The sequence below is a fragment of the Ctenopharyngodon idella genome, chromosome 18 (genome assembly GCF_019924925.1).
Source record: "Ctenopharyngodon idella isolate HZGC_01 chromosome 18, HZGC01, whole genome shotgun sequence".
Taxonomy (NCBI): domain Eukaryota; kingdom Metazoa; phylum Chordata; class Actinopteri; order Cypriniformes; family Xenocyprididae; genus Ctenopharyngodon; species Ctenopharyngodon idella.
Genome location: NC_067237.1, coordinates 29,979,597 through 30,007,528, shown reverse-complemented (window position 1 = coordinate 30,007,528; position 27,932 = coordinate 29,979,597). Strand labels below are relative to the sequence as shown.

General features: G+C 37.6%; 1 protein-coding gene across 3 annotated transcripts in view; it reads left to right on the top strand.

Moving 5' to 3' along the window:
• The window catches only part of LOC127500175 (anoctamin-1), a 35,234-nt gene extending 10,340 nt beyond the window's left edge, over positions 1–24,894 (top strand). For 2 of the 3 annotated variants that reach the window (XM_051871128.1, XM_051871130.1), the window contains 21 exons: positions 1,426–1,477; positions 1,624–1,679; positions 1,796–1,843; positions 2,059–2,123; positions 4,228–4,362; positions 4,788–4,948; positions 5,095–5,177; positions 6,535–6,546; positions 7,308–7,385; positions 8,554–8,619; positions 13,467–13,541; positions 13,619–13,820; positions 13,954–14,065; positions 14,845–14,902; positions 14,986–15,086; positions 15,316–15,467; positions 19,752–19,904; positions 20,012–20,064; positions 20,204–20,385; positions 20,485–20,590; positions 23,377–24,894. In XM_051871128.1, the coding sequence (XP_051727088.1) occupies positions 1,426–1,477; positions 1,624–1,679; positions 1,796–1,843; positions 2,059–2,123; positions 4,228–4,362; positions 4,788–4,948; positions 5,095–5,177; positions 6,535–6,546; positions 7,308–7,385; positions 8,554–8,619; positions 13,467–13,541; positions 13,619–13,820; positions 13,954–14,065; positions 14,845–14,902; positions 14,986–15,086; positions 15,316–15,467; positions 19,752–19,904; positions 20,012–20,064; positions 20,204–20,385; positions 20,485–20,590; positions 23,377–24,555 (3,129 nt within the window). In that variant the 3' untranslated portion in view covers positions 24,556–24,894. The remainder of the gene's footprint in view (positions 1–1,425; positions 1,478–1,623; positions 1,680–1,795; positions 1,844–2,058; positions 2,124–4,227; positions 4,363–4,787; positions 4,949–5,094; positions 5,178–6,534; positions 6,547–7,307; positions 7,386–8,553; positions 8,620–13,466; positions 13,542–13,618; positions 13,821–13,953; positions 14,066–14,844; positions 14,903–14,985; positions 15,087–15,315; positions 15,468–19,751; positions 19,905–20,011; positions 20,065–20,203; positions 20,386–20,484; positions 20,591–23,376) is intronic. The other variant, XM_051871129.1, reaches the window with a different exon arrangement.
• The last annotated feature ends 3,038 nt before the right edge of the window (positions 24,895–27,932 follow it).

Here is a 27,932-nt window from a genome sequence, read left to right as displayed (position 1 = left end):
ATCCAAGGTGTATATGACTTTCTTCTTTCAGACGAATACAATCGGAGATATATTTAAAAATATCCTGGCTCTTCCAAGCTTTATAATGGCAGTGAATGTGGGGCACAATTCTGAAGCCAAAAAAAGTGCATCGACTCATCGCAAAAGTACTTCGCGCGGCTCTAGGCGGTTAATAAAGGCCTTCTGAAGCAAAGCGATGGGTTTTTGTAAGAAAAATATCCATATTTAAAAATTTATAATCTAAAATAACTAGCTTCCAGCAGCTGACCGTACGCATACTGAGTAACGCCTAAAGAGTAACTCGTGGCGCTATGTATGATGTAGGATGGTGGAGTAGCTTAAGCTTAGACGCCTCTCGCGATTTAAACAAATGGGGCTGTGCAACAACCTCAAGCTCCTCTTTTCCTATATCGAAATTCTCCGACATTTCTCTTAAAAATTGATTGTTTTAGACTTCTAATTTTTGACCGGTGTTTTGTTTTGCTCTATCCTCTGCGCTTCTGCTTTCGTCATTACGTCATGCGTCGGGTCAGGGGTTACTCTAGGTGTTAGTCCCATCGCTTCGCTTCAGAAGGCCTTCATGAAATCCCCGGAGCCATGTGGAGTACTATTACGATGGATGGATGCACTTTTTTTGCTTCAAAATTGGGCCCCCCATTCACTGCCATTGTAAAGCTTGGAAGAGCCAGAATATTTTTAAAATATCTCTGATTGTGTTTGTCTGAAAGAAGATAGTCATATACACCTAGGATGGTTTGAGGTTGAGTTAATCATGGGATAATTTCATTTTTGGGTGAACTATCCCTTTAAGTGCATGAGTTATATAAGCCATTTTATAGTCCTTTTTGGTCATTTGGTCCAATCCTCATTCACCTTAATTATATTGAATGAGTAGCCAAATTGGACTTTAATTGAATTTAATTGAATTTTAATTTATCTTTAATTTTTTTTTTTTTTTAAATGAACACTTTTAAGGACGCATGAAATTTCTCAAAAGTGACAGTAAAGACATTTATATTACAAAAGATTTCCATTTCAAATAAATGCTATTCTTTCTATAACTTTCTATTCATCAAAGAATCCTGAAAAAAAAAAAAATTTGTCAAAGTTTTGACAAATATATTAAGCACCACAACTGTTTTAAATATAAATGTTTCTTGAGAAGAATATTATAATAATATCTGATCATGATCAAGGGTCAATGATATCAAGGATCATGCCATCAGAGGAATAAATTACATTTTGAAATATATTCAAATACAAAACAGTAATTTTAAATTATAATAATATTTCACAATATTATTTTGATCAAATAAATGCAGCCTTGGTGAGCAGAAGAGATCTTTTCAAAAAAATTTAAAATCCTTACTGACCTGAATTTTGAACGATAGTGTATTTTTGTGTTGTGTCCACGCTCTTTCGCAGGTTTATGAAATTCTGAGGCGCACAGCCTGCACACAGACCTGTCAAACTATGGGTATGTTCCTGGAGATGCAATTGCAACAATTTAAACAATTGAACTATACTCTTTTAAATTGGATTGTTTAACTAACTGATTTAGTTAGTTTAGTCATTTATTATTTTTACTACAGACATTGAAATTCTCTCTCATTTCTGTTTCAGGCATTTCATCACTGCTAGCCAAAGGGGTTTATGATTCCGCCTTCCCTCTACATGATGTAAGTGCTGCATTTTACCTAGTTTAGGTGAAGCTGATACGTAATTTGTCTGTTAGTTTAGTGTAAATGTGTGATGAGGTTTGGGTAGAGCTCTGTGTGTGTTGTCATTGCTGCAGGGAGACTTTGACAGCTCAGAAGATAGAGAGCATCGCAACGACAGACAGGTGAGTCCTGCAGCTTTGATTGGATGGCAGTGTGTCACACGGTGACATTTAGCATAACCTTTGTTTTGACTGATAAAACGGCAATAAGCTGCTTATTCCAGTAAGATTGTGTGTGTGTGTGTGGGTCTTTGTCTAACAAGATGCAAAGAATATGGGTTTTGTAATAGAAAAGCTGAACAGTTAATATAACAGAGTGATATTTGTGTGTATTACAGATGTTGCATGAGGAATGGGCCAATTATGGCGCTTTCTACAAATATCAGCCAATGGACCTTATCAGGTATCAGAAATGATATACTTTACTACATCTGGTTCTATGAAAGATATTATTCAGTACACAGATGGTTATTGACTGGTTTTCCTTTATGAGAACTGTCATATGTGTGTGTACTTTCACGGACTGCCATAAATAGTTCTACTTCAAAGCATATGGCTTGTTAAGGAGAGATGTGTCACTTCTCAGTATCTTTTAAGATTTTCACCTGGCAGGTGATAAAACACCTGAAAAAAAAACCCACTGCCTATCCCAAAATGGCTACTTAAAAGTAAAGTATGTAAGATTTTCTTTTTATGTTAAAATACTTTATCTTAACCCAGTTTCCAATGGAGACATTAAACATTGAGATATTAGCTTTTTCCATCCAAAGTTGCAAATTTAACTTATGCACAAAATTGAAATATTGTATAAAATATCCAGCGAGACAAAGAGAACAAAACTGTCACTTCCTGATAAACTGGTGCCAATTATCACTAAGAAAAATATAAGTAGTTGCAATAGGGGAAGCCACTGTGGGTCTTTTTTGGTATACATCATAAATTAATTGCTCCTCAGAGCGCGCAGGCGAAACGCAATAAGCATGGTGATGTTATCTTGTGTTCAGAGCCGGATGCCTGCTGTTTGGGAATGCTGACGTTTAAGACAGTTCTGAAAGGCATTTATACCGAACCACTTTGACGACGGACTTTGGCTAAGGCATTTCCAAAACAACATTTCAGATGCTATACAATGCTGTGTGCTGATTAGTCCAGTTATTCCATCCTATAATGCAAAGTCACATGACTTTTTTGATGCGCATCAAGGAATTTATTCAGGTAAATGATTCCATCGTAGTTTATGTCCATGTTTTCTTTTCGGATAAAAAATTAGCATACGTTTTTTTTAAATTTATGCGCTTCTTGTTGTTTCCATTCAGCTTTTATTATATCCTAAAATGCACATAAAAATAGGTGGATGGAAACAACGCTATTGAGAGCTATTTTTCCAGTTCAACCTATAGCAAGAGTTTGGGGCGTGGCTACTGCAGCAGGCGGAGCCAGAGGGTGTTTAGCCACTGTGGGACCATGACTGATGTGTTACATGGGAAAAGACATTCAGCTTAGGGTACAGAAGAGCAAGCCAAATTTCGCTGCATTTAGACCTTCAAAGATTAAACAGGTCATGAACACATCAAAGCGAACAGGACATTGCGATGCAACGCGCTACAATGGACGCTTTAATACCATACAGCATCATCATGCACCCGTTCAAAAAGATAAATGTACCAGTTTATGAAGTTTACTTTGATGTGTCCAGTGTTGATAAATAGTTATGGCGTGTCTAAAAAAACATCTGGTGCACATATGTTGGATGGGTTTATTATAAGAGAGACACTTACGTTCGCTCTAGACAGAGTGTTTCCCTACTCAATTGCTTACTCATGACACGTAGCAACACAGTTGGACCTTTTATTAAAAGTAGCCTAATTGTACTTGAGACATATGCGCGAAAGGGGCATTTGCAAAATATGCTACGTGCCACTAGTGCTGCAAAAAACTATATCACATTCAAAGTGAGATGCTCATCAAACAAGTATAGATTACATTTTCAGCATAATAAAACATTATTAAATGACCTACAAATGGAAATGGAAGCTGAAATGGAATACGAATTGCATTTGGTGCATTTAATATGCCATCTGGCTATCGCATATATTAAATACGTGCCCACTGTATAGTACAGTATGTATGCTGTGAACTGCAGATAGCATGTCTTTGACAGTACAATAGGAAGATTACTTAGTAAATGTATTACTTATTAGTTGGCTCACATGGAGTCTGCATATTGTTTGACATTGTCTGAGCTGAATATGGGGGAGAAACTCCGAAATGTACCTGAATATGGCAAAATGAAGCTGACGCTTTTATTGGTTGCTGAAAGCATAATCAAAAAAGCCCAAATATTTTAATGTGTGATGTGTAAAACTTTGTGAATGGCATTCGATTTCTGCAGGTTCACATTCCATGCAGTCGTTTTTTGAAAACAGTATGTATGTGTTGGTGTTCAGTGGTTGTTTACCTTGTCAAATTTGTGACAGTTTTGTAACCCGTTTACCTGTATTCAACAGGAAGTACTTTGGAGAGAAGATTGGCCTGTATTTTGCCTGGTTGGGAGTGTACACACAGCTGCTGATTCCTGCCTCAGCTTTAGGAGTCGCAGTATTCCTGTATGGCTGCTTCACCGTAGACACCAATGTGGCCAGGTAAACACATTCTTACATCATGGCGGAGTCTTTTTATTGACTTCTGTCATGTTTAATGAACAATTTTTTTTCTATCCCCTAGCCCTAAATCTAACCCTCACAGATTTTCAGTGAGACTTTATTTAGAGTGTTCATTAAGCCATTTTCTTTGTGGAGACTTACTATTGAAATTAGTTTTTCTTAATAAGTTAACCTAACTTAAAATATGTATTTTGAAATATTTACATTTGAATTAGAATGATTTATTTGCTTTATGAACCCTTTTTACTTGTGGGGATGTTTTATCAGGTTTTGCAGTTTTCTGAAATTTGTAAAGCACAACTGTAACTTTTTTAAAAGAAAACCATTTTCTAAGAAAATAGATGTTCATGTATTGCAGTGATTTTTTTCTTATCTAATCAATAACTAATTTCTCTCTCTTTCAGTCAAGAGATGTGTGATGAGCGTCTTAATTTCACCATGTGTCCTCTATGTGATCGTGTGTGTGATTACTGGCAGCTGAGCAGTATCTGCAGTACTGCACGTGCCAGCTATCTATTTGATAACCACGCCACCGTGGGTTTCGCCATCTTTATGTCCCTCTGGGGTATGAGCTGCATGAATATGTACATTTGATGATAAACTATGTGTTTACTGTACATTTATAATATATTGAGAAGTAAAAAAATGGTGGTTTAAAGAGTAATAGATAATTGTGTGTGTGTGTGTGTGTGTGTGTATGTGTGTGTTTAGCGGCAGTGTTTCTAGAACACTGGAAGAGGAGGCAGAGATGTCTACAGCACAGCTGGGATCTTACCGGCATGGAAGATGATGAGGTGAGTAAAATCCAAAGCATTTGAGAATTCTAGAAACATGATCAAAGCCACAGAATGTCTATGCCAATAGGCTTATAGTTAAGTCACAGCCATGAGCAAAGATGTGCTACTTGCTACTAGTTGGATACAGTTGGTAGTAGGGGAATTCTCATTTTAGAGATTATTTTTCTGGACAGAAATCTTTTGTGCACAATGTATATTTTTACTTGGTTTCCCTAGAAGAGAAAGACTGTACATTTTAAATGCATACACTAACATTCAAAAGTTTGGGGCCAGATTTTTTGAAAGAAGTCTCTTATGCTCACCAAGGCTGCATTTATTTGATCAAAAATACAGTAAAACAGTGATATTGTGCAAATAATCTTTCAATTTATGACTGTTTTGAATAAATTTTAAAATTTATTCCTGTGATGGCAAAGCTGAATTTTCAGCATCATTCCTGTAGTCTTCAATGTCATATGATCCTTCAGAAATTATTCTAATATGCTGATTTGCTGCATTTTTGGGGGATTCTTTGATAAAAAGTCTTTGCTGTCATTTTTATCAATGTAATGCGTCCTTAATAAATAAAAGTTTTTTTTTTAATCTTACTGACCCCAAACTTTTGAATGGTACTTTATTTGCTAAAAGTGAATTTTGTCACCATTTATCAGCAGAGATGAGCATCATAAGCATATAGATACGATAATACACATGCGCTAAAAGCGATAAAACTTTCATATGGATAAAATATTTATTGAAAATTAGTGACTTCTTTTCATATCTTATGGCTTTTGGTGCAGTTTTATAAAACCAATTAGCCACTTGAGGCAACATTGTTCATGTCACGTCTATCATCACCTCTTATCCTTTTTACGCACAGCCTACAATATAACTGCCCTCTTAAAAACTACTCTGGAGTCTCACCCATGAACATCACCGGAAGCAACACGGTTTATAAAGCATCGTTAAACATAATGCTAGATAATAGCCAATTCTCTCCAACAGACCCTCACACTGACTTCTAATGCCCTGGTCTTCATTTAGGTTTATTAAAATTCAAGCTTTCATTGTTCTTGAGGGTCTGAATTGTTCAACTGGGAGCTGATTCAGTTTGAAGTGTGTGTTTACTGTGTAAGGTGGTAGGAGAGGGTGGCATGTATGTGTGTGTGACAGGACATGTGTGAGTAATGAGATTGTGTTCTGCTTAAAGCATTGAGCTGAGTGGATGAAGGACTGCACTCTCAACAGGACGCAATGGAGATCATGAGCATCATGCTCATGTGAACGATAATGAAGTTCAATTACACCGCATATTAAGCACTGTAAATATGTGTGTCTAACTCCATGTTTTCTTTGCTTTGATGCTCACCAATAGGAAAGGGCTGAGGTAAACCTATCTCTTGCTCTCTTTCTTTCTGTCTCTGTTTCTATATTGTTTCCGTCACGCTCAAATGCACACCATATTTCACCACGTCCCTCACACTTCCCCCCACCCTCATCATCGCTCCATCTCCCGTTTGCGATTTTCTGCGCAGCGGGAGGATCAATTTTGCATCCGAGTCTGTGATGATGCTGTTTGATGAATCAACCCTGAATTCATAGGAGGAGAGATTTACAGTGGATTAACTTTGTAGTAACCTGTGTGCCAACGAATCCTTTACCGTGATTTTATACCATTAACCTCAATGCCATAATCCTGACCACAATGTACTTGCCAGATAATCACGACCTTATTTGTGACACTGAAAATGCTACCTGTCACCTGAAACACATTTTATATTATAAAAATATCAGCTTAAGCATTGTGTTTTGAACATACAACTATATACCACTCTTGTACAGGATGGTAGTCTAACAGATTGAGTCTACAGCACTGTGTTATATATAGCATATTACCCAGAAAAGCCCCGTGGGTTATGTGCTTTTTAATGAACTTGCAATTTTGTATCATATCAGTGTCTTTGCCTCAAGACAAGAAATTATTTAATGTGGAACCAAGATAATTATTTCTATTTGTGCATGTGTTTGTGAATCCTGTTTCTATGGAGACTGTTTTGCTTATGCATTTCTGAGGAAGTGATGTTGGATTTGACATTGGAGTCCTTTATCACAGAGCTTGACATGTATGTTTGTGTGTTTAAATCTCAGAATGAGCTACGACCAGCATATGAGGACTTTCTTCTTAAGAAACAAGAGAAGGCGGCAAAGAATAAGAAGAAGGAAGAGGTAACTGCGCTATTACGTACAAAAATTTATGTTGATGATAAACAAATTCCATGATTTCTCCATGTCTTTAAGATTTTAATAATTTCGGACTTGGAAATCACAATTCCCGATATCATGGGAATAATTTGTTTTTATAAAATAAATAAATAAATACATTTCTGATTTTAGTGTATGGAAAAACTACTGAACAAATAATTACAAATAATTGAACCCTTGCCCAAATTCTGAAGGGATTTGTACAGGATTCCTATTGGAATATTTATAATAATTTTGATATTTTTTAAATAAAATATAATAATTATAGGTTGCCATAATTTTGCCAAGCAAGAAAATTTAACATATGTTGTTAATCCTGGAACTGCATTCCTGTCCAAAACCTTTGCTCTAGCCCTAGCCCTACTACTAAACCTAACCATAACTTATCCCTAAAATCAGAAGGAAATGATAGGTGAATAACACTGATGTAGAAGTGCCTAAACTTGACATAGACTGTAAACAAGTGGCTTTGTTGACTGAAATGTTGTTCCAGGATCAACAAAGATGTTGATCCAGGAACATGTTGTACTTTGTGAAATCGTGTTTACCAATAAGTATAGTAATTTAAATTAATCACCTTTTTGATTCCCTTCAAATTCCCATTAGGATTTACTAATACTAAATACTAATACTAAACATAACCATAACTTATCCCTAAAATCAGAAGGAAATGATAGGTGAATAACACTGATGTAGAAGCACCTAAACTTGACACAGACTGTAAATATGTCCCTCCAATCTGATTTGTTGATTGAAATGTTGTTCCAGGATCAACAAGATGTTGATCCAGGAACATGATGTACTTTGTGAAATCGTGTTTACCAATAAGTATAGTAATTTAAATTAATCACCTTATTTGATTCCCTTTAAATTTCCATTAGGATTTACTAATACTCTACACATTCCTACACATTTATTTCATTTAATATAAGTGCATTTTTAGTGTCAAGTTCTTTTTAATCACTAGTCAGGATCTCAAGGCGAAGTCTTTAATTTTTGTTTTAAATTAATTATTGCATAAAAATGCACTGAGCTGAAATACCTGGAATATCACGCAAATATTTCCAAGTAGATATGAGAGAATGAGTGTGTGTGTGTGTGCAGTGCTTTTAATCTCTGCTCTGTGTTCTAGCCGGACGCAGGAACAGATGACAAAGGAAGAGAGAAGCTACTGTCTGCTAAAGGAGGGCAGTCACCGGTGAGGAGGGGGGAGATAATTTGAGAGTTTACTGTGTTTGTCTAGGAGAGAGCAAGCTAATCAACTTAACCAGAAAAGGCGGGGCTTCAGGGATAATGCAGTTAGTTCTCAGCTGTCAGTCACCGAGTGGTCACTGCACTGACCTCTGTCGGACCCCACCTGCCCACCCAACTCATATCCGTCTTTCTCCTTATCTCGTCCCACATTAGCACTCTCTTATCTTTTTCTTCCTCATTCGGACAGTTTAATTAATAAGATAATGAATTACACAGACCAACAGAGAGACCACTGGCACCATGTTTTTCCTGTCTGAAATGAGCAGTTTGGTCGCAATTTCATTTGATGTGATTTTGCGGATTTTTGTTACTGTCATTGTGCCCTTGTACGTAGTGTCAGGCCTGCGCCGCATACACACAACACACGTATGCGCTCAAACACTATATCTGGCGTACACGCTTACTACACACGGCACTCAAAGCAGATTACCTCTCTGGGTATTCCACACTAGATTATACAGGATTAGAGTCAGAGCTGGATTAAAACACGCAAGTTAGAGTGGTGTCCTTCCTCTAATCAAAGACACATGTTCACTGTTTATGTGCGTGTACCTGAGAGAGTGTAGTGTTTTAATTCAGATTTCATGTGTTTACGTCTGGTGGGTTTAATTAAATCACCCTTACTTGCATTAAATGATGACATTGTTCTAAGTCCAAACTATTTCCTGTTCTGTTACATACAACCCGAATTCCGGAAATGTTGGGACGTTTTTTAAATTTGAATAAAATGAAAACTAAAAGACTTTCAAATCATTTGAGCCAATATTTTATTCACAATAGAACATAGATAACATAACAAATGTTTAAACTGAGAATTTTATGCACAAAATGAGCTCATTTCAAATTTGATGCCTGCTACAGGTCTCAAAATACTTAAGACGGGGGCATGTTTACCATGGTGTTGCATCTCCTCATCTTTTCAAAACAGTTTGAAGATGTCTGGCCATCGAGGTTATGAGTTTCTGGAGTTTTGGTGTTGGAATTTGATCCCATTCTTCCCTGATACAGGTTTCCAGCTGCTGAAGAGTTCATGGTTGTCTTTGACGTATTTTTCATTTAATGTTGCTCTAAAACCTTTATATACCTTTCAGCATTCATAGTGCCTTCCAAAACATGCAAGCTGTCCATACCGTATGCACTTATGCACCCCCATACCATCAGAGATGCTGACTGAGCGCTGATAACACGCTGGAAGGTCTCCCTCCTCTTTAGCCCGGAGGACACGGCGTCCGTGATTTGACAAGAATGTCAAATTTGGACTCGTCTGACCATAGAACACTTTTCCACTTTGAAACAGTCCCATTTTAAATGAGCCTTGGCCCACAGGACACGATGGCGCTTCTGGACCATGTTCACATATGGCTTCCTTTTTGCATGATAGAGCTTTAGTTGGCATCTGCAGATGGCGCGGCAGATTGTGTTTACCGACAGTGGTTTCTGGAAGTATTCCTGGGCCCATTTACTCTGCCTCTCTAAGACATCCCTTTTATAGCTAATCATGTTACAGATCTGATATCAATTAACTTAATTAGTTGCTAGATGTTCTCCCAGCTAAAACTTTTCAAAATGTCTTGCTTTTTCAGCCATTTGTTGCCCCCGTGCCAACTTTTTTGACACCTGTAGCAGGCATCAAATTTGAAATGAGCTCATTTTGTGCATAAAAGTGTAAAATTTCTCAGTTTAAACATTTATTATGTTATCTATGTTCTATTGTGAACAAAATATTGGCTAATGTGATTTTAGTTTTCATTTTATTCAAAAAACGTACCAACTTTTTTTAGCTATATGCAAGCAAATCATAGGATGACTTTACCAAAAGGTGTAAACAGTGCTGTTGTTTTTTTTGTTTGTTTTGTAAAAAATTTAATTAAATTTAAGTAAATATAGCAAGTGTTCAAAAGTGCAAAATCCACTAATTAGAAGAATATAATAACCAGTCTTAAGGCCCTTTCACACCAAGGATGATTACTAAAATGATAACGATAACTATACAGTTTTAATAATCATTCTAATTCTATGAGAATAGGGAAGTCCAATTTACAACTATAACAGTAACGGCACAGAGGAGCGATACCATTAGAATCACTTTCAGAACTATTTTTTTCCAGTTGATGAACAATAAAAAACATTGACAGCCAATCTGAATCCATTCTGCTTTAAAGAGCTCAAGCATTTAAAGCTCAGACCGTTGGTATAGATGCTAATATACACTATCTGCTTGTTAAGTCGTGACGTAAGGAATGCCGTTTCTGGGTCCAAGCCTCGACTCGTTTCACTTGAGAATGGCATCTCCACGGCCGTTTATGAACGCTATTTATTCATATTAAACATTTAACATTTTAAAGTTAAACATTTAAAATACTTACAGTCTACACAACAGTCTCCATGCTCACAGCATCACAGACATTAATATTTTAATGATTTATAAAAGATGAATCACTGTCTGGCCATCTGGGATTTTGGTATGGAGATAAAGTTTATGATTCTAATTTTTTGGAAGTATTACACCACATCGTGTGTGTATATTAGCACCATTTGTTGTTTTCTTGTGGTATGAGAAAGAGCGTTTGGACCCGGAAGCGCTGCAGCGTGACGTCAGACTTAACAACCGAATATTGCCAAAAGTTTTGGGACGTCTGCCTTTACATGCACATGAATTTTAATGACATCCCATTCTTAATTAAGCTATAACAGCTTCAACTCTTCTGGGAAGGCTTTCCAAAAGGTTTAGGAGTGTGTTTATGGGAATTTTTGACCATTCTTCTAGAAGCGCATTTGTGAGGTCAGGCACTGATGTTGGCGAGAAGGCCTGGCTCACATTCTCCGCTCTAATTCATCCCAAAGGTGTTCTATCAGGTTGAGGTCAGGACTCTGTGCAGGCCAGTCAAGTTCCTCCACACCAAACTCGCTCATACATGTCTTTATGGACCTTGCTTTGTGCACTGGTGTGCAGTCATGTTGGAATAGGAAGGGCCATCCCCAGATTGTTCCCACAAATTTGGGAGCATGAAATTGTCCAAAATGTCTTGGTATGTTGAACCATTAAGAGTTCCTTTCAATGGCATTAAGGGGCCAAGTCCAACCCCTGAAAAACAACTCCACACCATAATCCCCCCTCCACCAAACTTTACACTTGGCACAATGCAGCCAGGCAAGAACCGTTCTCCTGGCAACCGCCAAACCCAGACTTGTCCATCGGAATTGCCAGACAGAGAGTTCAGTGGCGGCGTGCTTTACACCACTGCATCGGACGCTTTGCATTGCATTTGTTGTTGTAAGGATTGGATGCAGCTGCTCGGCCATGGAAACCCATTCCATGAAGCTCTCTACACACTGTTCTTGAGCTAGTCTGAAGGCCACATAAAGTTTGGAGGTCTGTAGCTATTGACTTGCAGAGAGTTGGCGACTGCGCACTGTGCGCCTCAGCATGCGCCGACCCCGCTCTGTGATTTTACGTGGCTGAGTTGCTGTTGTTCCCAATTGCTTCCACTGTTATAATACCACTAACAATTGACTGTGGAATATTTAGTAGTGAGGAAATTTCATGAATGGACTTATCTCAGTACCACGCTTGAATTCACTGAGCTCCTGAGAGCTGAGTGAATGTTTGTAGAAGCAGTCTGCATGCCTAGGTGCTTGATTTTATATACCTGTGGCCATGGAAGTGATTGAAACACCTGAATTCAATGATTTGGAGGGGTATCCCAATACTTTTGGCAATATAGTGTATTTATCGTTTTTGCTATCATTCTTGGTGTGAACAGGCTTTTATTCTTTTTAGTTTTTTTTTTTTCTTTTTCCTATATATACTATTTTATTTATTCATTTTTATATTAATTATTTTACAAAAACAGTTAAAGGATTAGTTCACTTCAGAATTAAAATTTCCTGATAATTTACTCACCCCCATGTCATCCAAGATGTTTATGCCCTTCTTTGTTCAGTCGAAAAGAAATTAAGGTTTTTATGGAAAACATTTCAGGATTTTTCTCCATATAGTGGACTTCAACATGATTCAACGGTTTGAAGGTCCAAATTGCAGTTTCAGTGCAGCTTCAAAGGGCTCTACATGATCCCAACAGAGGAAGTTGGAGGAGAAAATGAGATGGAGTTTTTCACACTACTGCGGTACTTCCGCCAACGTCACGCGTGACCTTTCCAATGTGATTACGTAATGCGTGGCGCATCACATAGCAGTGCAAGACGAGCATTTGTGGTTAAAAAGTATATCTTTTTTTTTTTTTTTTTTTTTTTTAGAAAATGACCAATCATTTCAATAAATAAGTCCCTTACTCCTTGGCTGGGATCGTGTAGAGCCCTTTGAAGCTGCAGTGAAACTGCAGTTTGGACCTTCAACCTGCTGAACCATGTTGAAGTCCACTATATGGAGAAAAATCCTGGAATGTTTTCCTCAAAAACCTTAATTTCTTTTCAACTGAAAAAAGAAAGACACACATATTGGATGACATGGGGGTGAGTAAATTATCAGGAAATTTTAATTCTGAAGTGAACTAATCCTTTAACATATTTCGACAATACACTATAAATGTCTTGATGCAAGATTTGTCTAGAAACATTTAAAAACATTGTTGATGTTCTGTTTAAAAAAGGGCAAAATAGTATATATTTATAGTATGGGCCATCATATTGGTTATTAACATAACATAAAAATAATTATTGCTTATCAGTATTAGGCAAAAATTTCAGTTATGTATTGTTTTCGCCCAGTAGCTAGTGTATTCAGTGTCTAATATGGTGAGCATATGGAGTAACATGCTGTTGTTCTTGTAGCTTGCCTCAGAGTCTTTGTCATGGACAGACCGGCTGCCAGGATACTGCATCAACATATCCTCTATCCTCCTTATGGTGGGTACCTTTCCTAATAAGAGCATGTACATTAGTGTTTTTATATTGTCAAGATTGTTATTTATATGTTTTCTCAGGTTGGGGTCACGTTCTCTGCCGTGTCTGGAGTGATTCTCTACCGCATCATTGTGTTTGCTGTTATGTCGATGAACCCTGATCACGAGGCCAAGGCTAATGTGCGTGTTACAGTGACAACTACTGCTGTCATCATCAACTTGCTGGTGGTTCTGGTGCTGGATGAGATCTACGGTGCTATAGCGGCCTGGATTACAGAGCTTGGTGTGTGTGTTTACATGACAAAAAGATGAAACGTGTTGCATTTGAAAAAAATGTTCTACTGACTCTAATAAGATAGGATTATGCATTAACGATGATGATTATTATGAATATGATGTTAATGTTGCACTTACAGAGATTCCAAAGACTGAATCGACATTTGAGGAGCATGTGATCTTGAAAGCTTTTTTGCTGAAGAGCATGAATTCATTTGCACCTGTCTTCTATGTGGCCTTCTTTAAGGGCAGGTAAAATGGCATCCCATTAGCATACCCACCCAAACTAATGTGGCGTTCCGTCTCTGTTGCGAGCTAAGATAACTGGATTATTATAATGTACTTTGTTGCTGTTTGTCATGTCCAGTGTGTTGCAGTGTAGTTGTGTGCTTACTGTAGTATTGTGTTTATTGTATATTGTAGTGTTTGTCTTACTGTAGTGTTATGTGTTTACTGTATACTGTAGTGTTGTGTGTCTGTCCTGTGTACTACATTGTTGAGAATGTTATTTGTTGTTTATATTGTATATATCACTTTGCAGTGAGCATTTGTTTCATAAGAACATTTTTATATAGAGAGAAAAAGTTTTAACCTAAAATAACGCAACAAACAAAAAACTGATACTCTATTTTTTCTATTTTCTATTTAGATTTTTGACAGTATATTTCTTCTGCTTTTTAATATAATTAATGTACACGAGTTCCATGTTGTGCACTTAAATGAAAGCTTTTTTCTCTAAATTACTTTTGTACCTCCTTTTTTTTTACTAAAATGAAATGATAACATATTTTATTAATAAATTTCCAGCTGCGAATTACGATTCTATAACAACTTCTTTTGTGGTGTCTGTGTGTTACATGTAGTGTTGTATGTCTTTATAGTGTTTGAGCTGTAGCTTACAATGTAGTTTGTCACTGTGTAGTATGTGTGGCGTCAGTGTCTAACACCAAAATGCTGAATTTCTGGGTTAGCGTTGTTTAATCCAGAGAATATTTTAAATTATCCCTGATAACTCTGGTGTGCTAATTTAGGTTTGCCGGTCGTCCTGGTGACTATGTTTATGTCTTTAAGGATTTCCGCATGGAAGAGGTAATTATTAAAACAACAATATATTTGTCTTCAGTGTTTTAACATAACATAACTATTTGCATGTACATGTGTTTTTGGTCTAGTGTTCTCCAGGTGGCTGTCTTATTGAAGTGTGTATTCAGCTGGGAATCATTATGCTGGGGAAGCAGCTTATTCAGAATAATGTGTTTGAAATTGCCATTCCGTAAGTGTTTTACACACATGCAAAGTCTTCCTTGTGGTCCCTTTGCTAATTTTCTTTGATTCCGCAATGCACCCCCACTGTCTATTAAAGAAAGCCTCTAACTCTCTTGTTAAATTAAATTTTAATTATCAACACTGTTTAACTTCACCAAAGCAGTGCACAGTGAGTAATGAAGGAAGTGTTGGTTTAAAATGGCACAGCTGAGCTGACATTCTGCTTGACATTACAGAAAGCTGAAGAAGATGTATCGCACGTATAAGGAGGAGAAAGATGGATCGGCAGATGAGGAGGACAAAGACTCCAAACGAGAACCGCAGCGCTGGGATCTGGACTATGATCTGGAGCCATATGAGGGTTTAAGCCCAGAGTACATGGAGATGGGTGAGTACCACATGCTCAAACTGAACGATATGCTCAAATGTCAGCAACTTTTGGTGCATCGCTTTCATTATTCTACTTGTTGTAAATGCTGTGCATCATAAAAATGTTTAGCAGCATGTCATATCTATATGCTTGGTACATAACTTGAAAGCCTTATTTAGCTGTTTAATGACAGTGTTGTGGCTCAAAGTTTTTTTTAAAGTCAACCAAACATACTTTTTTTAATACACATTCATGGTCTTAAAGGGTTAGTTCACCCAAAAATGAAAATTCTGTCATTAATTACTCACCCTCGTGCCGTTTTACACCTTCGTTGATTTTCGGAACACAAATTAAGATATTTTTGTTTAAATCCGATGGCTCCGTGAGGCCTACATAGGGAGCCATGACATTTCCTCTCTCAAGATCCATTAATGTACTAAAAACATATTTAAATCAGTTCATGTGAGTACAGTGGTTCAATATTAATATTATAAAGCGACGAGAATATTTTTGGTGCGCCAAAAAAAACAAAATAACGACTTATTTAGTGATGGACGATTTCAAAACACTGCTTCAGGAAGATTCGGAGCGTAATGAATCAGCGTGTCGAATCATGATTCGGATCGCGTGTCAAACCGCCAAACAGCTGAAATCACGTGACTTTGGCGCTCCGAACTGCGGATTCGACACGCTGATTCATTATGCTCCGAAGCTTCCTGAAGCAGTGTTTTGAAATCGGCCATCACTAAATAATTCGTTATTTTGTTTTTTTTGGCACACCAAAAATGTTCTCGTCGCTTTGTAATATTAATATTGAACCACTGTACTCACATGAACTGATTTAAATATGTTTTTAGTACCTTTATGGATCTTGAGAGAGGAAATGTCATTGCTCCCTATGTAGGCCTCACGGAGCCATCAGATTTAAACAAAAATATCTCAATTTGCGTTCTGAAGATTAACGAAGGTCTTACGGGTCTGGAACGCCATGAGCGTGAGTAATAAATGACAGAATTTTAATTTTTCGGTGAACTAACCCTTTAATGTGAATGAGTCATCAGTGTACTTTAATAGCTCTTCAAAATGTAATGATACACTCCATCATTATGAAAGTAAAATGTGGCTTTAGTTTAGTTGGCTTTGTCAGTTTTTGTTTTGATGTATAATAACTTTAAAGGGTTAGTTCACCCAAAAATGAAAATTCTGTCATTTATTACTCACCCTCATGTCGTTCCACACCTGTAAGACCTTCATTCATCTTCGGAACACAAATTGAGATATTTTTGATGAAATCCAATGGCTCAGTGAGGCCTGCATTGCCAGCAAGACAATTAACACTTTCAATGCCCAGAAAGCTACTAAAGACGTATTTAAAACAGTTCATGTGACTACAGTGGTTCAACCTTAATGTTATGAAGCAACGAGAATACTTTTTGTGCACCAAAAAATAAAATAACGACTTTATTCAACAATATCTAGTGATGGGCGATTTCAAAACACTGCTTCATGAAGCTTCAAAGCTTTACAAATCTTTTGTTTCGAATCAGTGGTTCGGAGCGCGTATTAAACTGCCAAAGTCATGCCCCCCAGCGGTGACCCATAGAAATTTCGAAACACTTATGAGGTAACAAAGGCTTGTTTGCTGAAATCACGTGACTTTGGCAGTTTGATATGCGCTCCGAACCACTATTTAAATTAAAGACTTGTTCAGACTTGTTCGTTGCGAAAATTTGGTCTGATAAACATTTTATTGACAATAAATGTCTGTTAATTTATCTATTCATATTGCCACAAACATTTGCATGCTGTCAATGTAACAGATTTTTTTTTAATGGAGGGGCTTCAAATCTCTTTCCTATCACACTGTGAAAACACTGCCTGACCAATAAGTTTTGCACTTTCGGTCACATGCCCAGAGCTGCTGCTATTACAAAAAGATGACTCGGTGGCACTCACAAACAGTATGAGTTTTATTCTAATGCCAGCCAGGTACACATGATTTTCAAAGTCGTCAGATCACTGTTCTTCTCAAACCACATGACTGTCTGGGGTACCATTTAGTTGCGTGCACATTACACAATCAATCGGTGACAGGGGGCGTCGTACATTACACAACATTTCAATAGGAAGAATCATCAACAACTCAAAAATATATTAAAAAATTGTCAAAATACATTTCACAACCAAACACACATGAGAAGTGATACAGGAATAATGTAAGATCACGCACAAGTCAGTTATCGTGCTAGACTGGATTTCCTTCTGTTAAAATGATAGTCCGCAAGAAGCTTGCGATCCAAGCTGTCTGTGCACCGATTTGCATCAAAAATGTAAAAAGAAGCATATGAAGGAGAAAATGGTTGCTTGAAGAAGCCATGCTTGCTGATGTTATGTTGCAGATCTATGACTCCTCCCCCTGAACTTTCCCTTGCCCTGTATCTTGCTCTCTCATTAGCTATAGGTCATCACTGATGTAATTTCAGGCAAAACTCATTTCAGACTGGGTCCAGAAAGGTCCAGATATTTAGCATGCTAAATATTTCACAGGCATCATCGCTTCTCTCAGGTTGTGTCTTTGATCATACGCAATACGCGATCACTCATGTGAATGAGCACCAATTTGCCTCCGATTTCAGGCATTTGTCTGCGATTTCCTGTCGGTGAGTGGAAGTCAGGGCTAAAATCATGCAGTGTGTACCCGGCATAAGCGACAATGAATAGCGGAGGAAGAATACAGAACAGGTGTTCTGTCAAAGTCTGTTCACCCTGTTTCCCCTTAGGATAGTGTTCCTAGTAATGCCGCCACACAAACCGCTCATTGCACTGGTGTTTCCGCAGTTACCAATATTGTTCGTCCATGGTGAGAGATGTTGCTGAAGTGGCTTAGAAGTTGTTGATTCTATCCCGTATGTGGATGGATCTTAACCAGTATCAGTTTGGTAAATATTAGAACCTCGCTGTATAAGAAACATGGGGGGAACGGAATCCAATGGCGAGCAATCCAGCTGTCAAAATCCGTTCTCCCACCTTTATGGTGAGAGATGTTGAAGTGGCTTAAATTTTGTTGCTTCTGTCCTGTATAGAGATGAATCTGCACATTTTCATTCAGTCAGTCTGTTTTTTTAATGCATTGGTCTGAACAGACAATTTGCATACAAAAACCAGACCCATTTGTGTTGGTGTGAACAGGCCTTAAGCTTTGTGATAGTCAAGGAATGACCATGGTGGATGGGAGACCATAGACTCATCTTGATTGAGGGAAACAATAAAACAGTATCAAGTTGATAAGGTCCATGACAGATATAAATAAATGTAAATCAGATTAACCCTGTAGTACAGTAGCACTAAGCTGATTCTGTGTGTCAATGACTACTGAAAGCATTGTACGCAGTGAAGACTTGATTAGTCACGATACCAAAATGATGATTTCATGCTTCGGGTGTGTGATAGCGTGTGAGCACTGCATTGAGTTCTTTTTGAGGCTTATTGCACTTAACTCTTTTTTAAGATCAAGCCCGTCCCTGGCTTTTTCTCAATCACGCCTGTTTCTTTATCGCTGTAACGTGCAAATAACTTTAAGCAGTCCTGTGCTGCAAGAATATATATATACAGTGCGTGCATAATTAATATGCAAGTCGATATTTTGATCATATTTTTTTCCAAGCACATTTTACCAATTCCAAACCACATCAATCTTAATAACTATTATTAATTTTGTATTAAATCCTTTATAAGTGATATATAATTGTTAACGAAGGCTGGAAGTGAAAAACTCCTTATATTCAAGAGTGCATAATTATTAAGCAGGTTTACTTTTACAGGTAAAATGGGCCAAAAAAGAGATTTAACTCGCACTGAAAAGTCAAAAATTATAAATGCCAATGAAGGATGCAATACTAAAGCAATACTAGAAATTGCAAAACTAAGGCGTGACCAATGGACAATGGACCAAGTGGTCAGTAAACTTTTGTAACAGAGTGAGAGGAAAATTACATGTATTATTTTATTTATTCCATTTATTTTATTTTGAAATCCCCACATCTGCAAGGCAAAATAAGTTAGTAGTACTTGTAGTAATTCTTCACTGTAGTCACACAGCTGTATGGGAAGCCAGAGTGGCACAGTAATTAGCAAAAAATATAAAAAATGTCAAAATGTATGCCAACACCTGCTCTACACTAACTATTATTAGTTTATTAGAAGAGATTTAGCGATGGTGTTTAAAGATGCCTGTGATGACTTTGAGCAATCTGGTTTGATTAAGGACATGGATCATTGATGTATGTGTGTGTTTGTCTGCAGTTATTCAGTATGGATTTGTCACACTCTTTGTGGCCTCCTTCCCGCTGGCACCAGTCTTCGCTCTGCTCAATAACGTCATTGAAATCCGACTAGATGCGGCAAAATTCGTCACTGAAATACGCCGACCTGATGCAGTCAGTGCTAAAGAAATTGGTATGAAATTTAGCAGCAAATATGTACAGACTTACTCATGATTACACTTAACATAACTGTTATTCATTCTAGTTCACACTGTTGCATATGTATCTTTCTTTTCACAGGCATATGGTACAACATCTTGAGTGGAATCAGCAAGTTTGCTGTCATTACAAATGTGAGTGTTAAGACAGAGATTGTGACTTATGGTGAAAAAAAAAATTATATTTAGTTGCTGGTGGTGTTTAGTATGATTAATCTCATTGCATGCAGATATTTTAAGGTTTTTTCCTCTTTCTTTCTCTCTTTCCCTCAAGGCATTTGTGATTTCCTTTACATCGGAGTTCATTCCTCGAATGGTGTATCAGTATTTGTACAGTGAGACAGGCACTATGCATGGTTTTACCAACCACACACTGGCTTATTTCAACACAAGCAACTTTAAGCCTGGTACTGCGCCGCATGACACTGATTTTGACAGACAACTCCGTATTTGCAGGTGCACACAACACACATGCATACACATACTCATGTGAACTCCACTCGCCTACATAACCTGATATCGTTCTCTCTCCTCAACAATTTCTCATCTTCATAGGTACAAAGACTATCGAGATCCACCCTGGTCTCCTGAGTCTTACCAGCTTTCTAAGCAGTACTGGTCTGTGCTCGCTGCACGCCTGGCTTTTGTTATTTTTTTCCAGGTCAGTTTTCGTCACTGCTTGTCTGCTTTTCTTGTTGTTCAAGGAATATTGTGGGTTAAATAAGCTTAGATTAAGCTCTCTCTACCATTAATAAAAAAAAAAAAAAAAAAAATATTAGTCTAGTCTGTGCAACATTTTTCAACAAATGTCATGGCCATGTCATCCCGGTACCTTTCACATGATATCCATGCAATAATACCAAGAATAGTCGTGATTTAAGTATCTCTAAAGCATTTTCATGTGTTCATATGTCCATATAATCTTTGCATGATAATGGTAAACATATTTAGCTTTCTGTTCGCTATGAGGAAGCTAAAGCTGTCTAATTTCCCCCCTTTTGAACTACTGGTAGGAGATTAAAATAGAGCTGAAATATTAGAAACAAAGGTGGGATGGGGGATGCCGAAAGAATTGTGACCCAAGTAACAAAAGCAGGAGTGGCCTTTTTGCCCCTGATTGACAGATGGACATGATCATTTTAGAACTCCATACGCACATTGAGCAAATTCCAGCGAATAGTATTTATAAAAATAATGCTTAAAGCAGAACTCTGCACACTTATTTTTAAAACCCAACATACCCCATAGGCAGTGTTAACTTTTACAGTTTTTCTTTCAGTCATTATTATTGTCTTATGATAAAGTGTCCATTAAATTAAAACCATATTTCATGTCATATACATTAATATTAGTCTATCTGTTAATTTTTACTTGACTAAAATGATTTTTGTTAATGAATAAAATTTTCTGATGATAATGTGTCTAACTATAACAAACCAAACCTTGACCAAAAGTTCCAAAATTTTGCAAAATGTATAAACATTTATTAATTAACAGTTTTTGGTCCTGAGACTTCAACAGAAGATATGGTACACAAAACTCACGGTTGAGTACGTTCCTCGGTTTTGAAGTCACAGTTCGGTACGGGTTCGGTACAGCAGGGGGAAGAAAACTAAACATAAAATTGTTTTGTTTTTTTTTATTATTAAACAGTGGTTTACTGAACAAATTGTGTCTCTGTCTTTAAATATATTAAATAAAATTGTAACTAAAAGGATAAAAAAATTATCTTTGCTGATGCTATAAACTATGTAGGGAGCCCTTACTTGAACATTATGCTACTATATTATTAAAGGTTCAAAACAGAGCCCGAACTAGTAGCCTAAATTCAATCGCTATTTATTTTTAGTTTGCTATAATAATCAACACTCAAATAACAAATTGTATGCAAACATGTAAGCTGCACATAAGGCAGTTTTTGCATTAACTTCTAAATCTAATAATAAAATTATGTTTTACTCCAATTCGTTGTTGAAATATAATCATTTCTACAAAGTGGCTTGACATTTTCAAGACAGATTTATTTGAACATACATTAAATAATCAAGACATCACTAACAGGTTAAGTAAAATATAATGAATATATAGGCTAATATAGTGCATATATTAAGCGAAAGAGTTCATTCCTCTGGCGAACTAACAAGCTGTGGACACTGAATGGCTTTCCTGAGGTAAATGCTACGTGCTATTGTTTACAAGCTGTTTTATTTCTTCCGTTGAAACACTAATTGAGCGATTACACAAGATATGACCATTTCAGTAAGTTTTACTGTATCTTTCAACATACCTTCAGATGTTCATTCATGTATCATGTTTATTCTGTAACTAGTATTAAAGAGGAAGAGATGATCGCCTTCACTCGCACTCCGCTCTGCCGGTTGAACTGAGGTGCCTGTACAGAGATCTGTCACGCATTAAAGAGTGCCAAAGCGGCATTTTCTGTTTGAATTTCATGATTTTGTGGACAGAATTTGAAGTATGACACTTTGATTCTTATCGAAAGTAACAAAACACAGTGCTTATTATGATTATTGGTGGTTAATGGTGGTTAGGCTACAACGCTGTATTCATTGTGTACTGCTTTCGTCTTATCCACCTGTCTTTGTCCGTTGTCGTAATTCACCGGGAAAGCGAAGTGACAAAGTCTGATGTTTCACCATGAAAGAGGAAGCTGTTGTAACTCAGGCATACAATGTCCAGTCTGCCCCAAACTTCAAATGTGTGATAAGAGTCCAGGTCTAAAGACATCTATATCCCAACATTCAGTTAGACATTGCGCCACCTGCTGGCAACAGGAAATAGCATGCTTTACACTGTTATTCACTCCCAGAAACACATTTCAATATGCCACAAAGTACCAAACATACTAGAAATACATTAAATCATGAAACACTTGGCTAAGTGCTAATGTATGCGATTAACGCCACGAAATAGGAAGTTGTTGTAACTCAGGCATACAATGTCCGATCTGCTCCAAACTTCACATGTTTGATAATAGTCCTGGCCTGAAGACATCTACATGGCAATATTCAGTTACACTCAAAGCACCACCTGTTGGCAGCAGGAAGTGTGGCACTTTGAAAAGACTTTGTTGTAAATCTCCTGTATTTACTCGCTTACATGCATGTCGCCCACTGTTCACTGTTTTCCTAAGGCCAACGGGTGGCAGTGAGCCCGGGTGCGAGGACCTTTTCATCGCTGCTTGCAGCTTTAATGTTGCAATGTAATGTAATACACACGTGTACCATACTGAAAGCCCTGTACCGAAACGGTTCGGTACGAATACTTGTACCGTCACACCCCTAGAATATATGTACATGTTTTAATATTTAGACCACTTCTATTATTGAGTGCTATCAGGATGAGTTTCAACCAGTATAACAAAAAGGTTTTTTTTGTATTGCCTACTCTACCTTTAATGCATGTCTGTATGTTGTTGTATTGTAGAACTTGGCCATGTTCCTCAGTATGTTGGTGGCATGGTTGATCCCAGACGTGCCTCGTTCTCTGAAGGAGCAGCTGAAGAGAGAGAAAACACTCCTGATGGATCTTCTGCTCTCTGAGGAGACAGACAAGCAATGCACCCAGTCACACCCACTGACAACAAGCCACATTGATGTAGTCATCAAGGGTTTAGAGGAAGAGGAGGAGCTGCCTGTCTGCAGTGGGGTAATGCTAAGCCAGTCAGATGAAGAGCTAAAAGAGGAGCTGCCTGTCTGCAGTAGGGTAATGCTAAGCCAGTCAGATGAAGAGCTAAAAGAACTAAAAGAACTTCGGGTGACCAATGAAGAGGAGGAAGGGCTTGAGGAAAAATCAGCAGAGGAACCCATTGCATCCACCAGTGATCTGCCTGATGATAAACCTCAACCTTCGATCTGTGAAAGTCTTAATACAACTTCAGAGTCCCTGTCTAAGATAGTCTGTCATGATGAATTACCTACCACACCATCAGCTTGTTCAAAGCAGTCCGTTCAATCAATCAAATCCAGCTCACTATCACGGCACTGGGAGTTTGACTCGAATGGACCGCCACCTCGAGACCCAAGTTGCAAGGCTAAGAGCCGTTGCCGAACACTTCCACCAAGGCCTGGAGGTCCTGAAGCTGAAGAGCATGCAACCAGACCCAGCCACTCCACCACATTCACACACCTTGACCAGAAAGTTCCTCCATCTCCTAGCGAACTCACTGGGAACATCCCTAGAGCACTGTCTACAACCAAGCCCTCTGGAAGCCAAACGTCTGTCTCGGATTCAGTGGATTCAGACCTCGTGGACAGCCCTTCAATAGCACTTCCGCGCCCACCGTCTAGACCAGAGCTTGCCAGCGGCCTTTTGACAGTCTTGCCACGTCCTCCTTCGAAACCGGAGCTCGTGGGCAGCCAGCCAACAGGACTACCACGACCTCCCTCCAAACCTGAGCTGATGGGAAGCTCAATGAAAGGGCTTCCCCCTCGTGATCCAGGCTTAAAAGTTAAGGCCCGATGCCAGACTCTTCCTTCGAAGTATAGAGGCTCAGAGACTCCAGGGGAGACGTCAACCAAACCTAGCCATTCCACCACTTTCACACACCTCAGTCAACAGATTCCACCTTCACCCAGTGATCTCAAACGTAACACTCCCGTATGAGTGTGACAAGGCGAAGTGGAGAAACACTCCGCCTCTTCAGCACCTTGCATCCAATCACTTTCAGTGCCAGGCAACCCATGCCATCAACAACTCATCTTTGACTCTCATTAATGACTGAACAAGCATCTTTGGTGACTCTGGATGTAGATCAATTGTTGATGGCTTGGTGGAGGTTCACTTGGTTGCTAACGAGATCCGGTTGATTGACAAGGGGGACTTCTTTTGCACAGAATCATCAACTCATTATGCTTGTGCATTCTGGATATTCTGCTATTCTTTTAGAGCCATTTAACATGGCTTGATGACTCTTAAACTGTCTTATACTGTGACTTGCCATTCTCTCTTTCACATATAAACACTTGTACAGACACACACAAGAAATCTCATCCAAATCTTGAACCAGAACTGGTGAGAAGAGAGAGAGGATTAGGAATATGGGCCAAAGGGCTTTGCAGTCCATACTGATGCTACTCAGCAAGTGGAACTTTCATTTCATGGTGTTGTTAACATGTACTTAACCAGAATAATAACTAAATGTGAACTTCTTAACATAATACTTCAGCTTCAAAATAAGCCAACTTGTTTGTGGAATTGTCTTTTTGTCATTGGTGGCAACATCTGTAGTGTCTCATCCACATGACAAGTTAGCACGTAGCTTGGTGGTTAGCATGCTCATAACATGATAAAGAAATGTAATGTTGAAATGGATTCATAAGACTTGCAAAGCCAATTACACTGTACATTGCAAATACACTGTAGTGATTTACAAAAATCCCATTTAGCACTATGCTAGCACAGCTAAAGCTAATGTAAAGCATGCTATATTCACTGTGAAGAGTTTTTCAGGGATTTAGACCCAGTCATCAATTTTAAATCGTTCCCCACCAGGAAAAAAGCATGAATGCACACAGGCCATGTGCACACTGCCAAGTTTTTGAAGTGTCACCCGCATTTATTTAGTTATCATTCCATTTGTGTACAGAATGTAGATGTCAATCCTACTACCCAAAACAAGCAATAGTTGATGTCTCACAGCTGTAAACAAGAACTAGTTTAGCCTGTTTGGTGTTTTCTATTTTCCGTAAACTAATATTAGTGTCCTGAGATGCATTAGCATCTGGTCATTTTTAATACGTCATTAGTTGTCACTAAAAACCAAACTCTGTGTGTACAGAATAGGATTAAAAGATTAGTTCACTCAAAATGAAAATTATGTCATTATTTACTCACCCTGATGTCGTTCCAACCAATATTTTCTTTCATCCCTGGAACACAAAATAAGAAATTCTGTTGATGTGATATAATGAAAGTGAATGGTTAGCCTATTCATACTTTATACAATCTAAAAAGTACCAAAAGCACCATAAAAGTAGTCCATACGACTATATGGTTGCACAGTATGCTGTATTCTGAAGTCATTCAACAGCTTGTGTGACAAACAAACATTTTGGGGTGAACTATTAAAACAACTGGAGTGACAACTGTATTTGGCTGCAGTGTGGGCATGGCCACTGTGTATTAAACTCTGTGGCAGGTGTGTATGTTATGCATTGTGCTACCAGGAATCCATTAGCTAAGAACAGTTACAAACCAGCATTAACATAGAACATTCATGTCCATGTTACAGTATTTCTAGAAATCTTGAGAAACTTTGAAATATTTTGATATTATAATAAAAAAATAAAAAAAAAATACTGACTGTTCATAATAAAAACTGGAAAGGAAAAAGTTTCTGTTTTTTGTTTACCATCACGAAGCTAGAGATTGCATAGTTACTGGCACTGGTAAAAAAAAAAAAAAAAGAAGAAAGAAAATTAAGAAATATCCTATTTATGTTGCTATATAGCCCATATAATGCTGCAGTTATGGCATCTACCAGCAGAGGCTAACTTGATCATGCTTACCAACAAAACCTTGACCCTGTGTTGCATACTGACCCTCTATATGCTGTATTGTTGACCACCACTAGATGGAGACAGCAAACCTACACCAAGAGACAGTGAGGGCAGGGACACCAGTGAGACAAAGGACTAGAATCAGGATACTGTCATGTACAGACTAGTAAGCACAGGTGGAGCCAGTGATTCATACACCTTTCAATATTACAGAGAGAAAAGATTTCTTCTGTACTTTATTACCACATACAGGACTTTTCCCCTAGTAAACATCTTAAGGAAATGTCTAAAGGAACCAATCCTAAAGGATCCAACAGAAAAGTTCCTAAGAGTCAAATGACATAAACTGAAATGTTTCAAAAGTTCAGTTTTATTCTTATGATACATATTAAGAAGCATTAATAACCATAGTCAAAGTTCTATAGGAATGTGTACAGGATTCCTATTGGACCATAATATTTGGAACCAACTCTAATGCATATAACACAAAACAAAAACTAGATCTAGTTACTAATAGCACCGTTACGATTATCAATAGAATAATATGCGTTTTGAAGGATACTAAAAGGAATTTAAAGAAAAGTTGGATTTCTTTTATCTCTGCAGTAGTAAGACATGTTCTGATAAAGATTGCACTATATCCAGTAGGACTTAAAGGGTTAGTTCACCCAAAAATTAAAATTCTGTCATTAATTACTCACCCTCGTGTCGTTTCAAACCCGTAAGACCTTCATTCATCTTTGAAACACAAATTAAGATATTTTTGATGAAATCCGAGAGCTCTCTGACTAATTTCGACTGTCAAGGCCCAAAAAGATACTAAAGACATTGTTAAAATAGTCCACGTGACTACAGTGATTCAACCTTAATTTTATGAAACTTTTATGATACTTTTTGTGCGTGAAAACAAAACAAAAATATCGACTTTATTCAACAATCTCTTCTCTTCCCTGTCAGTCTCCCACGCAGTTGACATAGTAAGCACAGTGCAGCGCTTCTGTGGTTATGTTTTTTGCGCACAAAAAGTATTCTCGTCGCTTCATAAAATTAAGGTTGAATTACTGTAGTCATGTGGACTTTTTTTTACAATGTCTTTAGTACCTTTCTGGGCCTTGACAGTGGTAATTATTCAGAGAGCTCTCGGATTTCAACAAAAATATCTTAATTTGTGTTCCGAAGATGAACGAAAGTCTTACGGGTGTGGAACGACATGAGGGTGAGTAATTAATGACAGAATTTTCATTTTAGTTTGATTCCATTTATTTCCATTGGAATCCATTTAGATAGGTTTCAAATTATGATAGAATTTGCAAAGAAATTCTTTAAGATTTTTTGATTAGCATACTTTGATTAGTATTGCATTATAACAGCATTGTTGCTATTAGTGTGTAAAGTTAAAAGAAATCCTACAGAGGGCGCTATAGGAGTTTAAAAATCCTAAACAATTTTCTTCAAATTCCTTTTAATGTCCTACATGGGCAT